The following is a 13,015-nucleotide window of genomic DNA, read 5'->3' as shown; positions in this document are numbered from 1 at the left end:
GTTCACATGGCAGACTTGCAACCAACTTTTCCCCAACTTTAGTCGTTTGAAAATCTGTCCCGAGTCGTCGAGGCCAAGTCGGCGAAAAGTCTGCCATGTGAACGGCCCCAGCGATTTAGGTACGATTTAGGCCAGATTCAGCAGCGACTCCAAAACTCAGTTGACCACTGCTCGACCCGGCCGTGACTTGTCAAAGATTTTGCGCAGACTTTTCTTATCGCGCTTACTGATTGGTTAGCTCTAGCCAATCCACGCTAATGCAGTTACTTCCCTTCTCCGGAAAACAACGAAGACGACCGAACAATCCCGAATGGTACAGTCTGGCGAGAATCGCCGCTTAAAAATAGTTTGCGCGTTTGTGCTGTTCACACGGGCAGCGATTTTGATTTGACTTGCCACCGACCAAAACCGCTTGAAAGTTTGGGGAAAGTCGGTTGCAAGTCTGCCATGTGAGTTATTTTCGAAAATCGTCTATTAATACTTAGCATACTACCTCTACCTGTACCAACAGGGCAATTATTGCACGTAAGAGGACGTTAAACTCTGCTAGTCAGGCCTTCATTGAGGCCGAAGTCGACTTGGTGAAGACTTCGCGAAGTCTGTTTTTATCGAACATTCTGTGCCAAAGCTTCGTGCAGTCTTCGCCGATTCATTGTAGGTTTTTATTATTGAACATGTTGCAGGGTCGGCCTGTAGAGCTGAAGCTGGGGTTCGGTGTTTGGCTTGCGCTGTTGGTCCTTTTTAGTTCTAGGGTCAGGCCAGCCCTGCCCTGCGCTACGTTGTCTTGCCCTGTCCAATGCTCTACCCAGCCATGGTCAGCCTTACCCTGTCCTGTCCCATGCTCTGCCCTGTCCAATGATCTGTCCATCTGTGGTCAGCCTAGACCTGCCCTGTCCAATGCTCTGCCCCCTGTCCTGCCCTGTCCAATGCTCTGTCCATCTGTGGTCAGCCTAGCCCTGCCCTGTCAAATGCTCTGCCCCCTGTCCTGCCCTGTCCAGTGCTCTGCCCTGTCCAATGCTCTGTCCATCTGTGGTCAGCCTAGACCTGTCCTGTCCAATGCTCTGCCCCCGGCCCTGTCCTGCCCTGTCCAATGCTCTGCCCTGTCCAATGCTCTGTCCATCTGTGGTCAGCCTAGACCTGCCCTGTCCAATGCTCTGCCCCCCGTCCTGCCCTGTCCAATGCTCTGCCCTGTCCAATGCTCTGTCCATCTGTGGTCAGCCTAGACCTGTCCTGTCCAATGCTCTGCCCCCTGTCCTGCCCTGTCCAATGCTCTGCCCTGTCCAATGCTCTGTCCATCTGTGGTCAGCCTAGACCTGCCCTGTCCAATGCTCTGCCCCCTGTCCTGCCCTGTCCAATGCTCTGCCCTGTCCAATGCTCTGTCCATCTGTGGTCAGCCTAGACCTGTCCTGTCCAATGCTCTGCCCCCTGTCCTGCCCTGCTCAATGCTCTCACCAGCCTTGGTCAGCCTAACCCTGCCCTGCCCTGTCCAATCCTGTCCTGCCCAGTTTTTTCCTGTCCAATCATGCCAAGTCATACTCTGCTATGCTCTGCTATTTTCAGCCAAACCCTGTCCTGCCCTAGCCTATCGTGTCCAGCCCTGTATGGCCTGTCTGCGCCCGCCCTCTGCTGTCTGGCCAGTTCTCTCTGACCAGCTGTCAGTTTCTCAATGCCCATGCTGACCAAATACAGAACCTGTGTAACTGACTTTCTTTTACCTTTTTCTGTACTGCCCTGGTATGGCCCTTCGTGGTCGGCTGGGCGTTAAGCAAACAAACAAACAAAACAAACCTTTTTCTGCAGTGTCGGACCTCAGAACAACACTGGAAACCTCATTCTGGCATGTGAACTTGGCCACCCTGTGTATGTAACTGACTGGCCGTCATCTTTTTCTGCAGTGTCGGACCTCAGGACAACACTGGAAACCTCATGGTGGCATGTGACCTAGGTCAGCCCTGCACGCTGGATTGCTATTTCTTCGGGGACAGCCCTAGGGTTTACTTTCAGACCGGCGACTCACCAGCCACGATAGACCAGCCGCGCCTTCAGGACTACAGGGATTTCGGAGGCCAAGTGTTTATCTCACCGCCAGCATCGTCCCATTACCTCGCGTACACTAGTCTCCTGTTTGAATCCGTTCCCTTGGAAGCCGCGGGAGTGTACGCGTGTCACGCGGAATCTGCAAGCGGCCTGTCAACCCAAGTTCAACTGATCACGTTGAACATTATTTGAAAAGTGAAGCTTCTACAGGGGAACCCCCCTTTTAAGACCCCCCAATTTAAGACTTTCTCTCTTTAAGACATTTACCAAGACGGTCAGCACTCTCTTCTCACTCTCCACCTCCAAGGAAAAGGTCCTGCTGAAACTGAAAGACCAAGCAGTCCCACAGGTCGACACGCCAACGTTTCTGGGAGTCACCCTGGACACACGTCTGACGTGGAAGCCGCAGATTGAAGCGACAGAAGGAAGAGTGATGAAGAAGCTCTCGCTCATGAAGAAATTGGCAGGAACCCAGTGGGGCGCAAACTCTGGCATTCTGAAACAGGTCTACACAGGCGCTGTCAGACCGGTCATGGAATACGCCTCCTCAACATGGACCACTGCCTCCAAAACCAACAAAGGAAAGCTGGACAAAGTCCAGAACATGGGGCTAAGGATCATCCTCGGTGCCATGAAAAGTACACCCATCCAAGAAATGGAGAAAACAGCAGACCTGGAACCACTCGAGGACAGACGAGAGTACAAAGCTGTCCTCCAGGGAGAGAAGATGAAGAGACTGACCACTCACCCACTTCACCAAAACCTCAACAAGGGCACCAAGAACAGGCTGAAACGAAAGAGCCTCAAACATCAGGTCAAGGACCTCCAAACGGAGTATGCTGAAGCTCTGGAAGCTGACCCCAACTGCTGTGAGACACTCGTCTCAGACGTCTGGGCCCCACGCAAGAGCTTCCATGAAGTCCGAACAGATGTACCAGGACTGACAGCAAAGGGCGAACAGTCACCACATGTCCAGAAGGCCCTCGCCATGGAGATGATTCAGGACCGCTACCCACATTGCACCTGGACTCACGTCTACACAGACGGCTCCTCAGAGAACGCCGTAAGGAATGGAGGCAGTGGCGTCTACATCCGTCGCCCAAACGGGACCACCACCTCCCTCTCCGTCCCAGCTGGTGACCTGAGCTCGAACTACAGGGCCGAGCTCCACGCCCTCATCACTGCAGCAGAGCACGCAGCAGGGGAAGACCGCAGTCGGCAAAACATCGTCCTCCTCACTGACTCCCTGTCCGCCCTCCAGTCCCTTCTGTCTGGCCCCACTGACCTCCCCACCAGGCAACTCGACAACTGCCTCAGCACCCTGTCTCAACACAACAAGGTGGTGCTCCAGTGGATACCGGCTCATGTCGGCATTGCCGGCAATGAAGAAGCGGACAGGCTGGCAAAAGGAGGTGCGAGACTTCCCCAACCACACAACTCCACCTCGTACAAAGAAGCCAAGACTCTTCTACAACGGAAGAAGAAAGAAAACTGGAAAAAGAGAAACGGAGACTACAACCCACAGGAAGACCCCATCAACAAACTAGACCGGAGAAGCCAAACCACCATTTTCCGTCTAAGGACAGGGCACTGTGGCCTGAAGAAACACCTCAAGAGACTGGGCCTTGCGGATGACGCACACTGTGAATGTGGCTCGGAAGAGCAAACTCCGGAGCACATTCTCCAGAACTGCCCCCATCTAGAGACAATACGCCAGAAGTTCTGGCAAGAAGAGACCAGTGTTGGAGCCAAACTCTGGGGTCCTGCCGACGAACTGCGCAAGACTGCGGACTTCCTGGCAACCACTGGTCTGAGGATCTAGCACGGCCACCAATATCGAACGCAGAAGAAGAAGAAGAAGACATTTCTGTTTATAAGCTTTTGTAAATTAAGCTCCATTTTGAGACTCCCTCCTTTGTAAGACCTCATTTTTGCGACTTTTGAAGGACTTATAATGGGTGTTCCACTGCACACATACGGGTTCCTGGCTGACGTTATAGTCGGGTCACGTGTTCCACGGAAGCCAGCAAAAATAGAGTGACCGCCATTTTTGTTAGTGATTCAGGCAACTGGGGAACGGGTATATTTGGTTTACACTTGAAAGCGGTTTGCGTTATCTCATATGCGTAATCCTTGAGAATCATATCTGACAGTTGATTTGGGTTTAAGAAAGACGAATGCATGTATGCCATTGCTGGTATCTTCATTTCTGTAGAGATAACTGCGCAGAAGCATGCTAGTATGTGTGGTTGTTGTTTTCTTGCGATGTCTATGTCACTTTTTGTGCATTTCTGTATGCTGAACTATTTATCCGTCAAAATGTCAACTGGAGTGAAATGGAGAAAAAACGAAGACAACGACTCAGCGTTGTTCTGTTTCTACACGACAATGTGTGTAAAACATTACGCCTTGGCATCACTATGGTCTTTGCATTGCTACGACCATCTTGGGCACATTTTAAGACAAGTCAGGGAAATATGTGACCCTCCACCACGAAATGAGTCGCATGTCACCTCGCGCGGTTCTGCGCTGGGCTTAACATAAGTCCGGGGAGTGTCTGGTAACAGAGTGAGGGTCACCTTAGTCACAGGCTTATAACTCAAACAGTTTTCGCTCTTTTCTAAAACGGGTTTCACCACTGGATAGAGCATACACAACTCTTTAGTAAAATGTAAAAATAAGAAAATCATGCAAAGGTGACATGCGACTCATACCGTCGTGGAGGGTCACATATTGTTTTCTGTCTATCTTCCATGTCTCGTGACTGTGCAGTGTAAAGGCTGTTATGTCGAGGTTCGTGTAAACCCTGTTGTTGTGTAAAGGCTGTTATGTCAAGGTTCGTGTAAACCCTGTTGTTGTGTAAAGGCTGTTATGTCAAGGTTCGTGTAAACCCTGTTGTTGTGTCCTGATTTAAACGTTCCACAAATTTACCCTTTCTTGATTTTAAATGTATGGTCTTAGTAATCGCATTCGCTACACCTGTACCCAGTGAGTCGTATGTTAGACACAGTTCATTAATTTTGTCTACTATTTATAACAGTTGTTGGGGTCTGTGTTTACTTCCGGCGTGCTGTGATGCTTGCGAACAGAGAGAGAGAGAGAGAGAGAGAGAGAGAGAGAGAGAGAGAGAGAGCTACACAGACGCAGGCATAAACACACACACACACACATACACACACACACACACACACACACACACACACACACACACACACACACACACACACACACACACACACACACACACACACACGCTGACTCATCGAACACAAAATCGTCAGGAAGACAGAACTATTTTTCATTTCTTTATTTAGAAAAGCATGTGTGAAGTTTTATGCATACGTTACTGCATGCAATGAAACATTTTACAGGCAGCATTTATTTTGTCTTTGTAGCTGTTTATATTAAAGCTTGACACGCTGGAAAGAGACAGGCAATGTGTAAACTGCACATTTTTCACAAAAAGAAGAACTTTGAAATAAACAAAACAGTTCGTGAAAAAGCGGCTGTACATGAACAGCTAATCTGAGCATAACAAGCATGTGACGTATATTTGTCTTGGCAGATGCACATAACATAACACAAAGAAAAAGAGACGAACAGAAAAATAGACTTCAATTATTATGTTATTGTTAAGTTATCGGAGGGCAAATTATTTACAAATCGTGACTGTTTCTTTCTTTCTTTATTTGGTGTTTAACGTCGTTTTCAACTGTCCAAGGTTATATCGCGACGGATCGGGACTGTTCAAATCGGATTGAAATTTGAAAACAAAAACGCTTGCTTAGCTAAGTTCATTATCTGTACCATAAGTGTCGGTCTGTCCATCCACTTTAAAAACCATTGGGTCGACGTACCCTCTGAAAAAAAATTAAACAAAATTAAAAGAAAAATTCTTTTGTTATAAATTCAACGTTCCAATAGCGTACCATTCATTTTTTAAATCTGGATTTTGGAACGTTGGCAGTCAATCTTTTTGGATTTCAAGTTTTAAAAATTGTGAAGACTTTTTGTTTGAACCAAAATATTGCACGTGAAGTCCTTGCAGGCATTAATAAAACAGGTAGTCAGCATCAGCTTTGCTGCGGCAGTAATACTTCATGGGTCCGTTTTGTTTTTAAAGGTACATTCCTTCCAGTTAAAGCAGTGCTGCTGACAGTGTGGCTTTTTCAAAATTAATTCATAATAAAATTCCACTGTACACAGAAAGCTGTCAGGGTGTTGATTCGTGGTATGTGCCCAAGCGGAGGGCTGGCCTCATCCCGTGTAACAGCTTTATCAAGGGGCCTCTGGCTGTCGCAGTTTCCAGGGGCCATGGCAATTACAGTTCAAAGGGGTCTTGGGGAAACCACAGTTTATTAGGGCCACGTAACAGCCTGGCCAGGTCTCAGATGGTGAGCAGAATCATTTAAGGTCTCTTCCACCTTCATCTTGAGGTATGTGGAGATCAGCGCTAAGACTTTCAAAAACGACAATATTTATTTTATAATTTACAGTGGAAAGACGTACTGTGCCACAAAACCTGCAGCCAGAATCTATATTGACAAGTTTTTGACAAAAAAATAAAAATTAAAAAAATTAAAAAAATTGCCAAGAGCTTATTTTTCATCCCATCTAACAGCCTGGCCAGGTCGGAGATGGTGAGTCCAATCTTTTACACGGGAAGGAGTGTGCCTTTAAACCTGCAGTCAGAATCTCTTGTCAAGTTGTTGCCGAGAGCTTATTTCTTGCCAGGGTTGACGCCCACGGACTGGTTCTGGTTGACGGTGGCTGACTGCCGCTGGTTGACATTGACGAAGGGAACGCCGGCGAGGAGACCTTGACCTTGACCCTGACCTTGACCCGTTCCGTTGACGCCATCTCCACCGTTGACGTTTCCGCCATCTTGGCCTTGAGGGTTGTTGAGGAAACCGGGGCCTTGCTGATTACCCGGCTGCGGGGGAGCGAGGACGCCTTGACGACCGGGGACGCCGAGAGGGTTGTTGTTGACCTGGCCTGGGAAGCCCTGGCCGGCAACGCCCTGACCGGCTTGCTGTGGGCAGAAGGAGACGGGAAGGTTGCAGCTTGTGGTGTGCGTTTTGAGTCTAGCAGGCAGTGACATGTCACGGGGAAGGGACAGGGTTCATTGGCTGACAGAGTTTACAGGGGTCACAGGCATTCAAAGTTTACAGGGACCATTGGGTAGTCAGAGCTTTATTACGGGGCCTCTGGCTGTCGCAGTTTCCAGGGGCCATGGCAATTATAGTTCAAAGGGGTCTTGGGGAAACCACAGTTTATTAGGGCCACGGGAAATCACAATTTATAGGGGCCACAGCTAGCCAGAGTTTACATGGTCCTTTGGCAATCACAGTTTACAGAGGCGATTGGTCAGAAAGAGTTTCCAAGCCCGCCTCGCCCAGCCACCAGCCGAATCACCGTGCGAAGAAGGGAACTATATCAGAAGGCTCAGATTTTTGAGTCGTGAACTTCAAAACGTTATTTAGCCCGAAGAAACGGGCAGTAAACAGTGTCTGCGATTGGTTGGTTAATAATTATTGTTTATCGTCTCTTCAGCAGTTCAGTGTCTGCGGAACACTGAGTGGGTTGTACCATCTTGGAAGATGGACTGGCTTTGTGTTTAAGCAAGTGACCGGGCAAGAGAAGCACAAGGAAGGGTGTGGTGTGAGACTGGCATTGGCTGGATGGGAGTGGATTGTCAAAGATGTTCCTCTTTGGAATTTACTGTGGACAGACCACACGTACAGGCTGAATTGGTGTGGCGCGGCAAAAATGATTGTCGAGTTAAACAAAAACAGGAGTAAATAAAACATCACAATTAACGAGATAGAATTTGTGATCGTCCACACAAACATAAAGCTGTACGTCTTATCAGGTTTAAAACTCTCATTCAGGGGATCGGGAGTAGGTACAATACATGTCAGCCTTGATCTTTATTATTAACAGGTCTAAGAAGCTGAGGTATTAAAAGTCTTAATAAAAACGTAGGTACACCCACACCCACACACACACCTACACACACACACACGCACACACACACACACACACACACACACGCACACACACACACGCACACACACACACACACACACACCCACACACACACACACACACACACACACACTGTCTAAATGGATGTATAAATGAGCAGCCACACTGATTTCAAGAGCTTCAATACTCACCCCCCACCCTGCACCATTTCCAGCCTGGGCGCCAACGTTAGCACCTCCAAAACCTTGGCCAAGACCTCCTTGACCGAAACCTCCTTGACCGAAACCTCTTTGACCCCAACCTCCTTGACCTCCTTGAGCCCAACCGCCTTGACCTGCTTGACCTGCTTGACCCCAACCGCCTTGACCTCCTTGACCCCAACCTGCTCGACCCCAACCTGCTTGACCCCGACCTCCTTGACCGAAACCGCCTCCGCCTCCTCCTAGAGCGTTGCCACCAACCTGCGCTCCTGTGTTGGCGTTGCCGTTAGCCAATGCACCTGCTCCTGCACCCGCGCCCACCAAGGGTACACCACCCAAACCACCCCCGCGCCTAGGAAAGAGACCTCCAGGTGGGTTGGAGGGTAAGACAGGAGCGCTGAGGTTTGGCTGGCCGAGAATTCTGTTTGGTAGAAAGAAGAGAAGAGCACGTTGTGAATTTTTTTTAATGTTCTTTGTTTGTGGTCCGTGTTGTAGTGGTTGGTAGTATTTGTCACACACACACACACACACACACACACACACACACACACACACACACACACACACACACACACACACACACACACACACAAACAAACACTCACACACACACACACACACACTCACACACACACACAGACACACATACGCACACACACACACACACGCACACACACACACACACACACACACACACACACACACACACACACACACACACTAAACAGAGATAAAGCAATTAAACTGACCCTGGTTGAACGCCGTTGGCTCCAGCAATCTGGACTTGGTTGACGCCGCCCGGCTGCTGAGCCTGACCTAAGCCCCACCCTTGTCCAGGAACCTGAAATACATTTATAAATCATTAACCATCAATAATAAGTTCATTAATGAATAGAATCATTCTGCATGGTTTCATTTCATTCTCTATCATCATCTTGCTCGGAAGTTCATGCCGCTTCCGCCTAGTCTGCGCCTGACTGCAAGAAAATTCCCACTACCCAGGTGTGTGAGTGTTAAGAATTTATATCAGCAAGTCGCACTGCTGGCAGAATGACCGAAACCTTTAACGTACCACGGCGTTGAGACGGGTGTGGTACATGGATACTGTCTCTACGTCATCACGTAAAATTGACCCGTGTCCATCCCGGTGTAACACGAGAAAATTACTCCCACGAGATTTTTACTCCGGAGTAAACATTTTGTACGAAAAACTTACTCCCTTTACAAAAAAAGCACTCCCCCATTGCACGAGAAAATTACTCCCCAAGACAGGTGAGTTCCGAGTAAACATTTCGTACAAACATGTTACTCCCCTGACGAATAAATAACGAATAAATTACTTCACCCCAACACGAGCAATTTAACTTCCATGCCAGGTGTACGAAATTTTTACTCCCTTGTCCCCTGTTAGTCTTGGTGGTGGAAGGCGTGGAAGGAGGGTAGCGCGACATTCGTGTACGCGAGATCACTTATTGGCATTATCCTTTCGCCCGCATTCCATTTTTGCGTACGAGATTTTTACTGGAAGTAAAAAAAATGGGGAGTAAAAATTTCGTGGAGGGAGTAAGTTTTTCGTGCCTTGGGGAGTTCTTTTCTCGTACGAAAAGTGTACTCGTTTCGTAGTAAGAATTTCGTACGAAATATTTACTCCGGAGTAATTTTTTCGTGGAGTAAACTTTTCGTGTTACACCGGCCTTGCCGTGAGGGCGTAACACTTAACTTTCTCTCTTCCTGACTGGATTCGGGGACGTAGCTCAGTTGGTAGCGCGCTGGCTTTGTAGCAGTTGGTCGCTATCAGCGTGGGTTCGATCCCCACGTTCGGCGAGAGATTTATTTCTCGGAATCAACTTTGTGCAGACTCTCTTCGGTGTCCGAACACCCCCGTGTGCACACATGCGCACGAAAAACATCCCAAGTTCACAGCGAAAGTCTCAGGGCTTGGTAAACACAAAGACGTCGACACGCATGCGTATTTCGATACTTTGACGAGACAAACCCAACGCTGGTGTGTCGAAGAAGACAGCCACAGCGGGCTTGATCGAGTCAAAGAATCACACCATATCTTCAACGTATTACCAGTTCCTGTCCCAATATAGGCCAACTGGTCTAAGAGGACGTTAAACCCTTATAGTCAGTCAGTCTGGATTCGAACCGGCGACATGAGGATCATATGTGACCCTCCACCACGGAATGAGTCGCATGTCACCTTTGCATGATTTTCATATTTTTACATTTTCATAAAGAGTTTTTTTGTGCTCCATCCAGTGGTGAAAACCGTGTTAGAAAAGAGTGAAAGAGTGTTTGAGTTATAAGCCTGTGACTAAGGTGACCCTCACACTGTTACTAGACACTCCCCGGACTTATATTAAACCTAGCGCAGAACCGCGCGAGGTGACGTGCGACTCATTTCGTGGTGGAGGGTCACATATACGTCCAGTGCTCTACCCATTGAGCTACCTGGCCTGAGGCGCGTGAGAAAGTGACCACCCAAACGGGAGCCACTCTCAGTGTTCGATTGGTTGAAACTGAAATGTGTTGTGATTTCAACGAATCAGAATCCGCGGTTTGTTCTCTCCCGTTTGGGTGGCACCCACTTTTAGTTTGTGCACCTCATGCCCTGATCCCCCATCAACACAGGCAACCATACACCCAGAAGTCTACAATAAGTATCGTATCGCGCGCAATGCACATCCTTAAAACAAGGGCCACACAAACAACACGAAAGCAGCATCAACAAGAAGAACAAAATGCTCATACCACTCACCTTTGTTGTGCGTAATATGAACCAGAAACAACTTATCTGCTGGTCTAGCTTCGTTCACAATGATGAAGAAATTGCTAATTCCCCATTCAAACCCGAACTTCGACCAGTAGTACTGTACTGTTCAATATATAGTACTGCTCAATACTCAGACTCTTTTGTAACTCGGATGAGTGGAATAAAAAGACACAATCTCTTATTTCCGAAACGGGTCTCTAAACCAACTCCATGACTACTTGACACCAACTTCCAGCTCTGGTGCCTTGGTGGCTAGAAGCTCGAGCACGACAGCCAAACCTCGTTCGCGGCGGCCCCTTTTATTTATTTATCATTATTGATTTTCTTTCTCTGAATCATCTAATGTCGCGGGAACATGGTTTAACCGTGAGGGCGTTGAACAACATTTATCATCATTTCCGAAAATCGTCTATTGCAGTATAGCAATTGTCCCCACAGAGTTCTTAAAGTCAGAATTCACTAAAAAGTGTTGAATGGTAAGTTGCTATACAGTTTAAAAAAAATATATATATTTACAAATAAAAAAGACACTATCTCACCAGTGGCGCGACAAAGTTGTTGTTCTGCACACAGTTGATGGTTCGCTGGTTGGAACAGCGGCGGTTATTGGCGTCGAAGAACGGGAATTGTCTGGGACAGTTGAAACGCTGGGCACGGCCGTTCTGGCACCTGATGAAGGTTACACAGCTGTTGCCATCTGCGATGTCACCGACGACATTAGCCGGGCAAAGGTTGTTCTGAGCTGAGATGATGGCGATCAACGCCGCCGCTGTATTGACAATGAAAAGTAAGTATATAGAATAACATAGAATAGAATAGAATAGAATAGAATGATAAATAAAGAATAAGTATACAAGTTCGATGTCTGTGTAAGTCGTTCATTTCAAAATGTTCATTTGAAAAGACAAAAAGTCAATATTTGATAAAACCAGAAAAAAACTAATTCTCCTGCTTCGAGCCGTTAATTTAGCTCCTTTGCATGGGGCTAACATAATGATATCAAATCTCAACATGCAGCATTCTAACCTCAAAAAAATACTTTCTGTTGGAACGTTAGCTGTCTATCCGTTTCGGCTGTCAACGAATGAAGAAATAAAGTTGATACTTACAAAGCACAACCAACACAGACATAAAATCCATTTTGCTTTCCTGAATGATGATCGCAGTCTGCCGGTAGTGTTTTTATAATGTGATTTCAGACTCATGACGTAAGATTATATGGCGTAAGGTGAGAATTGAACGATCGAACACACCCTGAGAGCAAAAATAGATAGCTGAGTGACATTTTGTTTCTTCTTCTTTTTCGAACGTCTGTTTTTCTATCAGCTGATTTCTCTCGAGCGTAAATACAGTGTTACCTGTCGAAGTGTCCTCTTCACGGTTGTGAGGCGTTTTCGCGACATATGAAACGATTTTACGCTGATACAAATGGTGAAGTAGATCTGTGAAAAATAGGAAAATAGCAGAGAACAACACACACGCACCCATTTTACTCTTGCTATGCTGACAAACAAAAGCACACCCCTCTATGATTTTCAGTCCATTTTTCTGGTATTAGCCCAATAATAAACATTAAAAGATCTATTGTAGTAGTCTCATACCACCTTTTCTAAATCTTAGTCTGTCCGAGGGCAATTTTCTCTCCAAGTATTAACATAGGTATATGATCTTCTTCTAATTTAATGTACTTCTGGTCTTAACTGTTTCCTAAAACGCTGCTTGCGGGTTAGACAGGTGTCACGGTAAGCCACAGACAGGTGTTGAAAACAAAGGAAGAATTAGCCTTTGCATGCGCCTTTACAAAACTGATCGTGTGGAAAACAATCACTTCTTTTGCGGTCTGTTTCCGCCTTTTTCCTCGCTTCCTCGTTGGAAGCTGAAGTCAACTCGTTAAATAAATCTCGTCTTTTCAGCTTCTCCTTTCACTGCATAAATGAGTCACACAAGTCAGCTTCGTCCAAAACGCCGCTATGTTAGACATTAATTGTTTCTCTTCTTATTTTTTCAAGAA

At 47.1% G+C, this 13,015-nt stretch overlaps 2 protein-coding genes across 2 annotated transcripts in view; one reads left to right on the top strand and one right to left on the bottom strand.

Moving 5' to 3' along the window:
* LOC138978829 (uncharacterized) overlaps positions 1-2,245 on the top strand; it is a 7,232-nt gene extending 4,987 nt beyond the window's left edge. The window contains exon 7 of the mRNA XM_070351611.1: positions 1,896-2,245. Within this exon, the coding sequence (XP_070207712.1) occupies positions 1,896-2,229 (334 nt within the window). The 3' untranslated portion in view covers positions 2,230-2,245. The remainder of the gene's footprint in view (positions 1-1,895) is intronic.
* A 3,084-nt stretch (positions 2,246-5,329) lies between these two features.
* On the bottom strand, positions 5,330-12,252 carry LOC138978828 (uncharacterized). The gene is made up of 5 exons (XM_070351610.1): positions 12,114-12,252; positions 11,544-11,773; positions 8,975-9,066; positions 8,487-8,646; positions 5,330-7,069 (listed from the first exon to the last, which is right to left on the bottom strand). The coding sequence occupies exons 1-5, from the start codon at positions 12,142-12,144 to the stop codon at positions 6,758-6,760; spliced, it is 825 nt and encodes a 274-aa protein (XP_070207711.1). The 5' UTR covers positions 12,145-12,252; the 3' UTR covers positions 5,330-6,757.
* Positions 12,253-13,015: the final 763 nt, after the last annotated feature.

This window comes from Littorina saxatilis, linkage group LG10, assembly GCF_037325665.1.
Source record: "Littorina saxatilis isolate snail1 linkage group LG10, US_GU_Lsax_2.0, whole genome shotgun sequence".
Lineage (NCBI taxonomy): Eukaryota > Metazoa > Mollusca > Gastropoda > Littorinimorpha > Littorinidae > Littorina > Littorina saxatilis.
This window is presented reverse-complemented; position numbering and strand designations above follow the sequence as displayed.

Bases quoted from the DNA above. Each gene is read 5' to 3' on its own strand.
- LOC138978828 (XM_070351610.1), bottom strand. From the start codon at position 12,144: ATGGATTTTATGTCTGTGTTGGTTGTGCTTT. The intron at 9,067-11,543 runs GTGAGATAGTGT...AATGTATTTCAG, and splicing joins ACAACTTTGTCGCGCCACTG to GTTCCTGGACAAGGGTGGGG. The intron at 7,070-8,486 runs GTTGGTGGCAAC...TTCTGCCCACAG, and splicing joins ACGCCAACACAGGAGCGCAG to CAAGCCGGTCAGGGCGTTGC.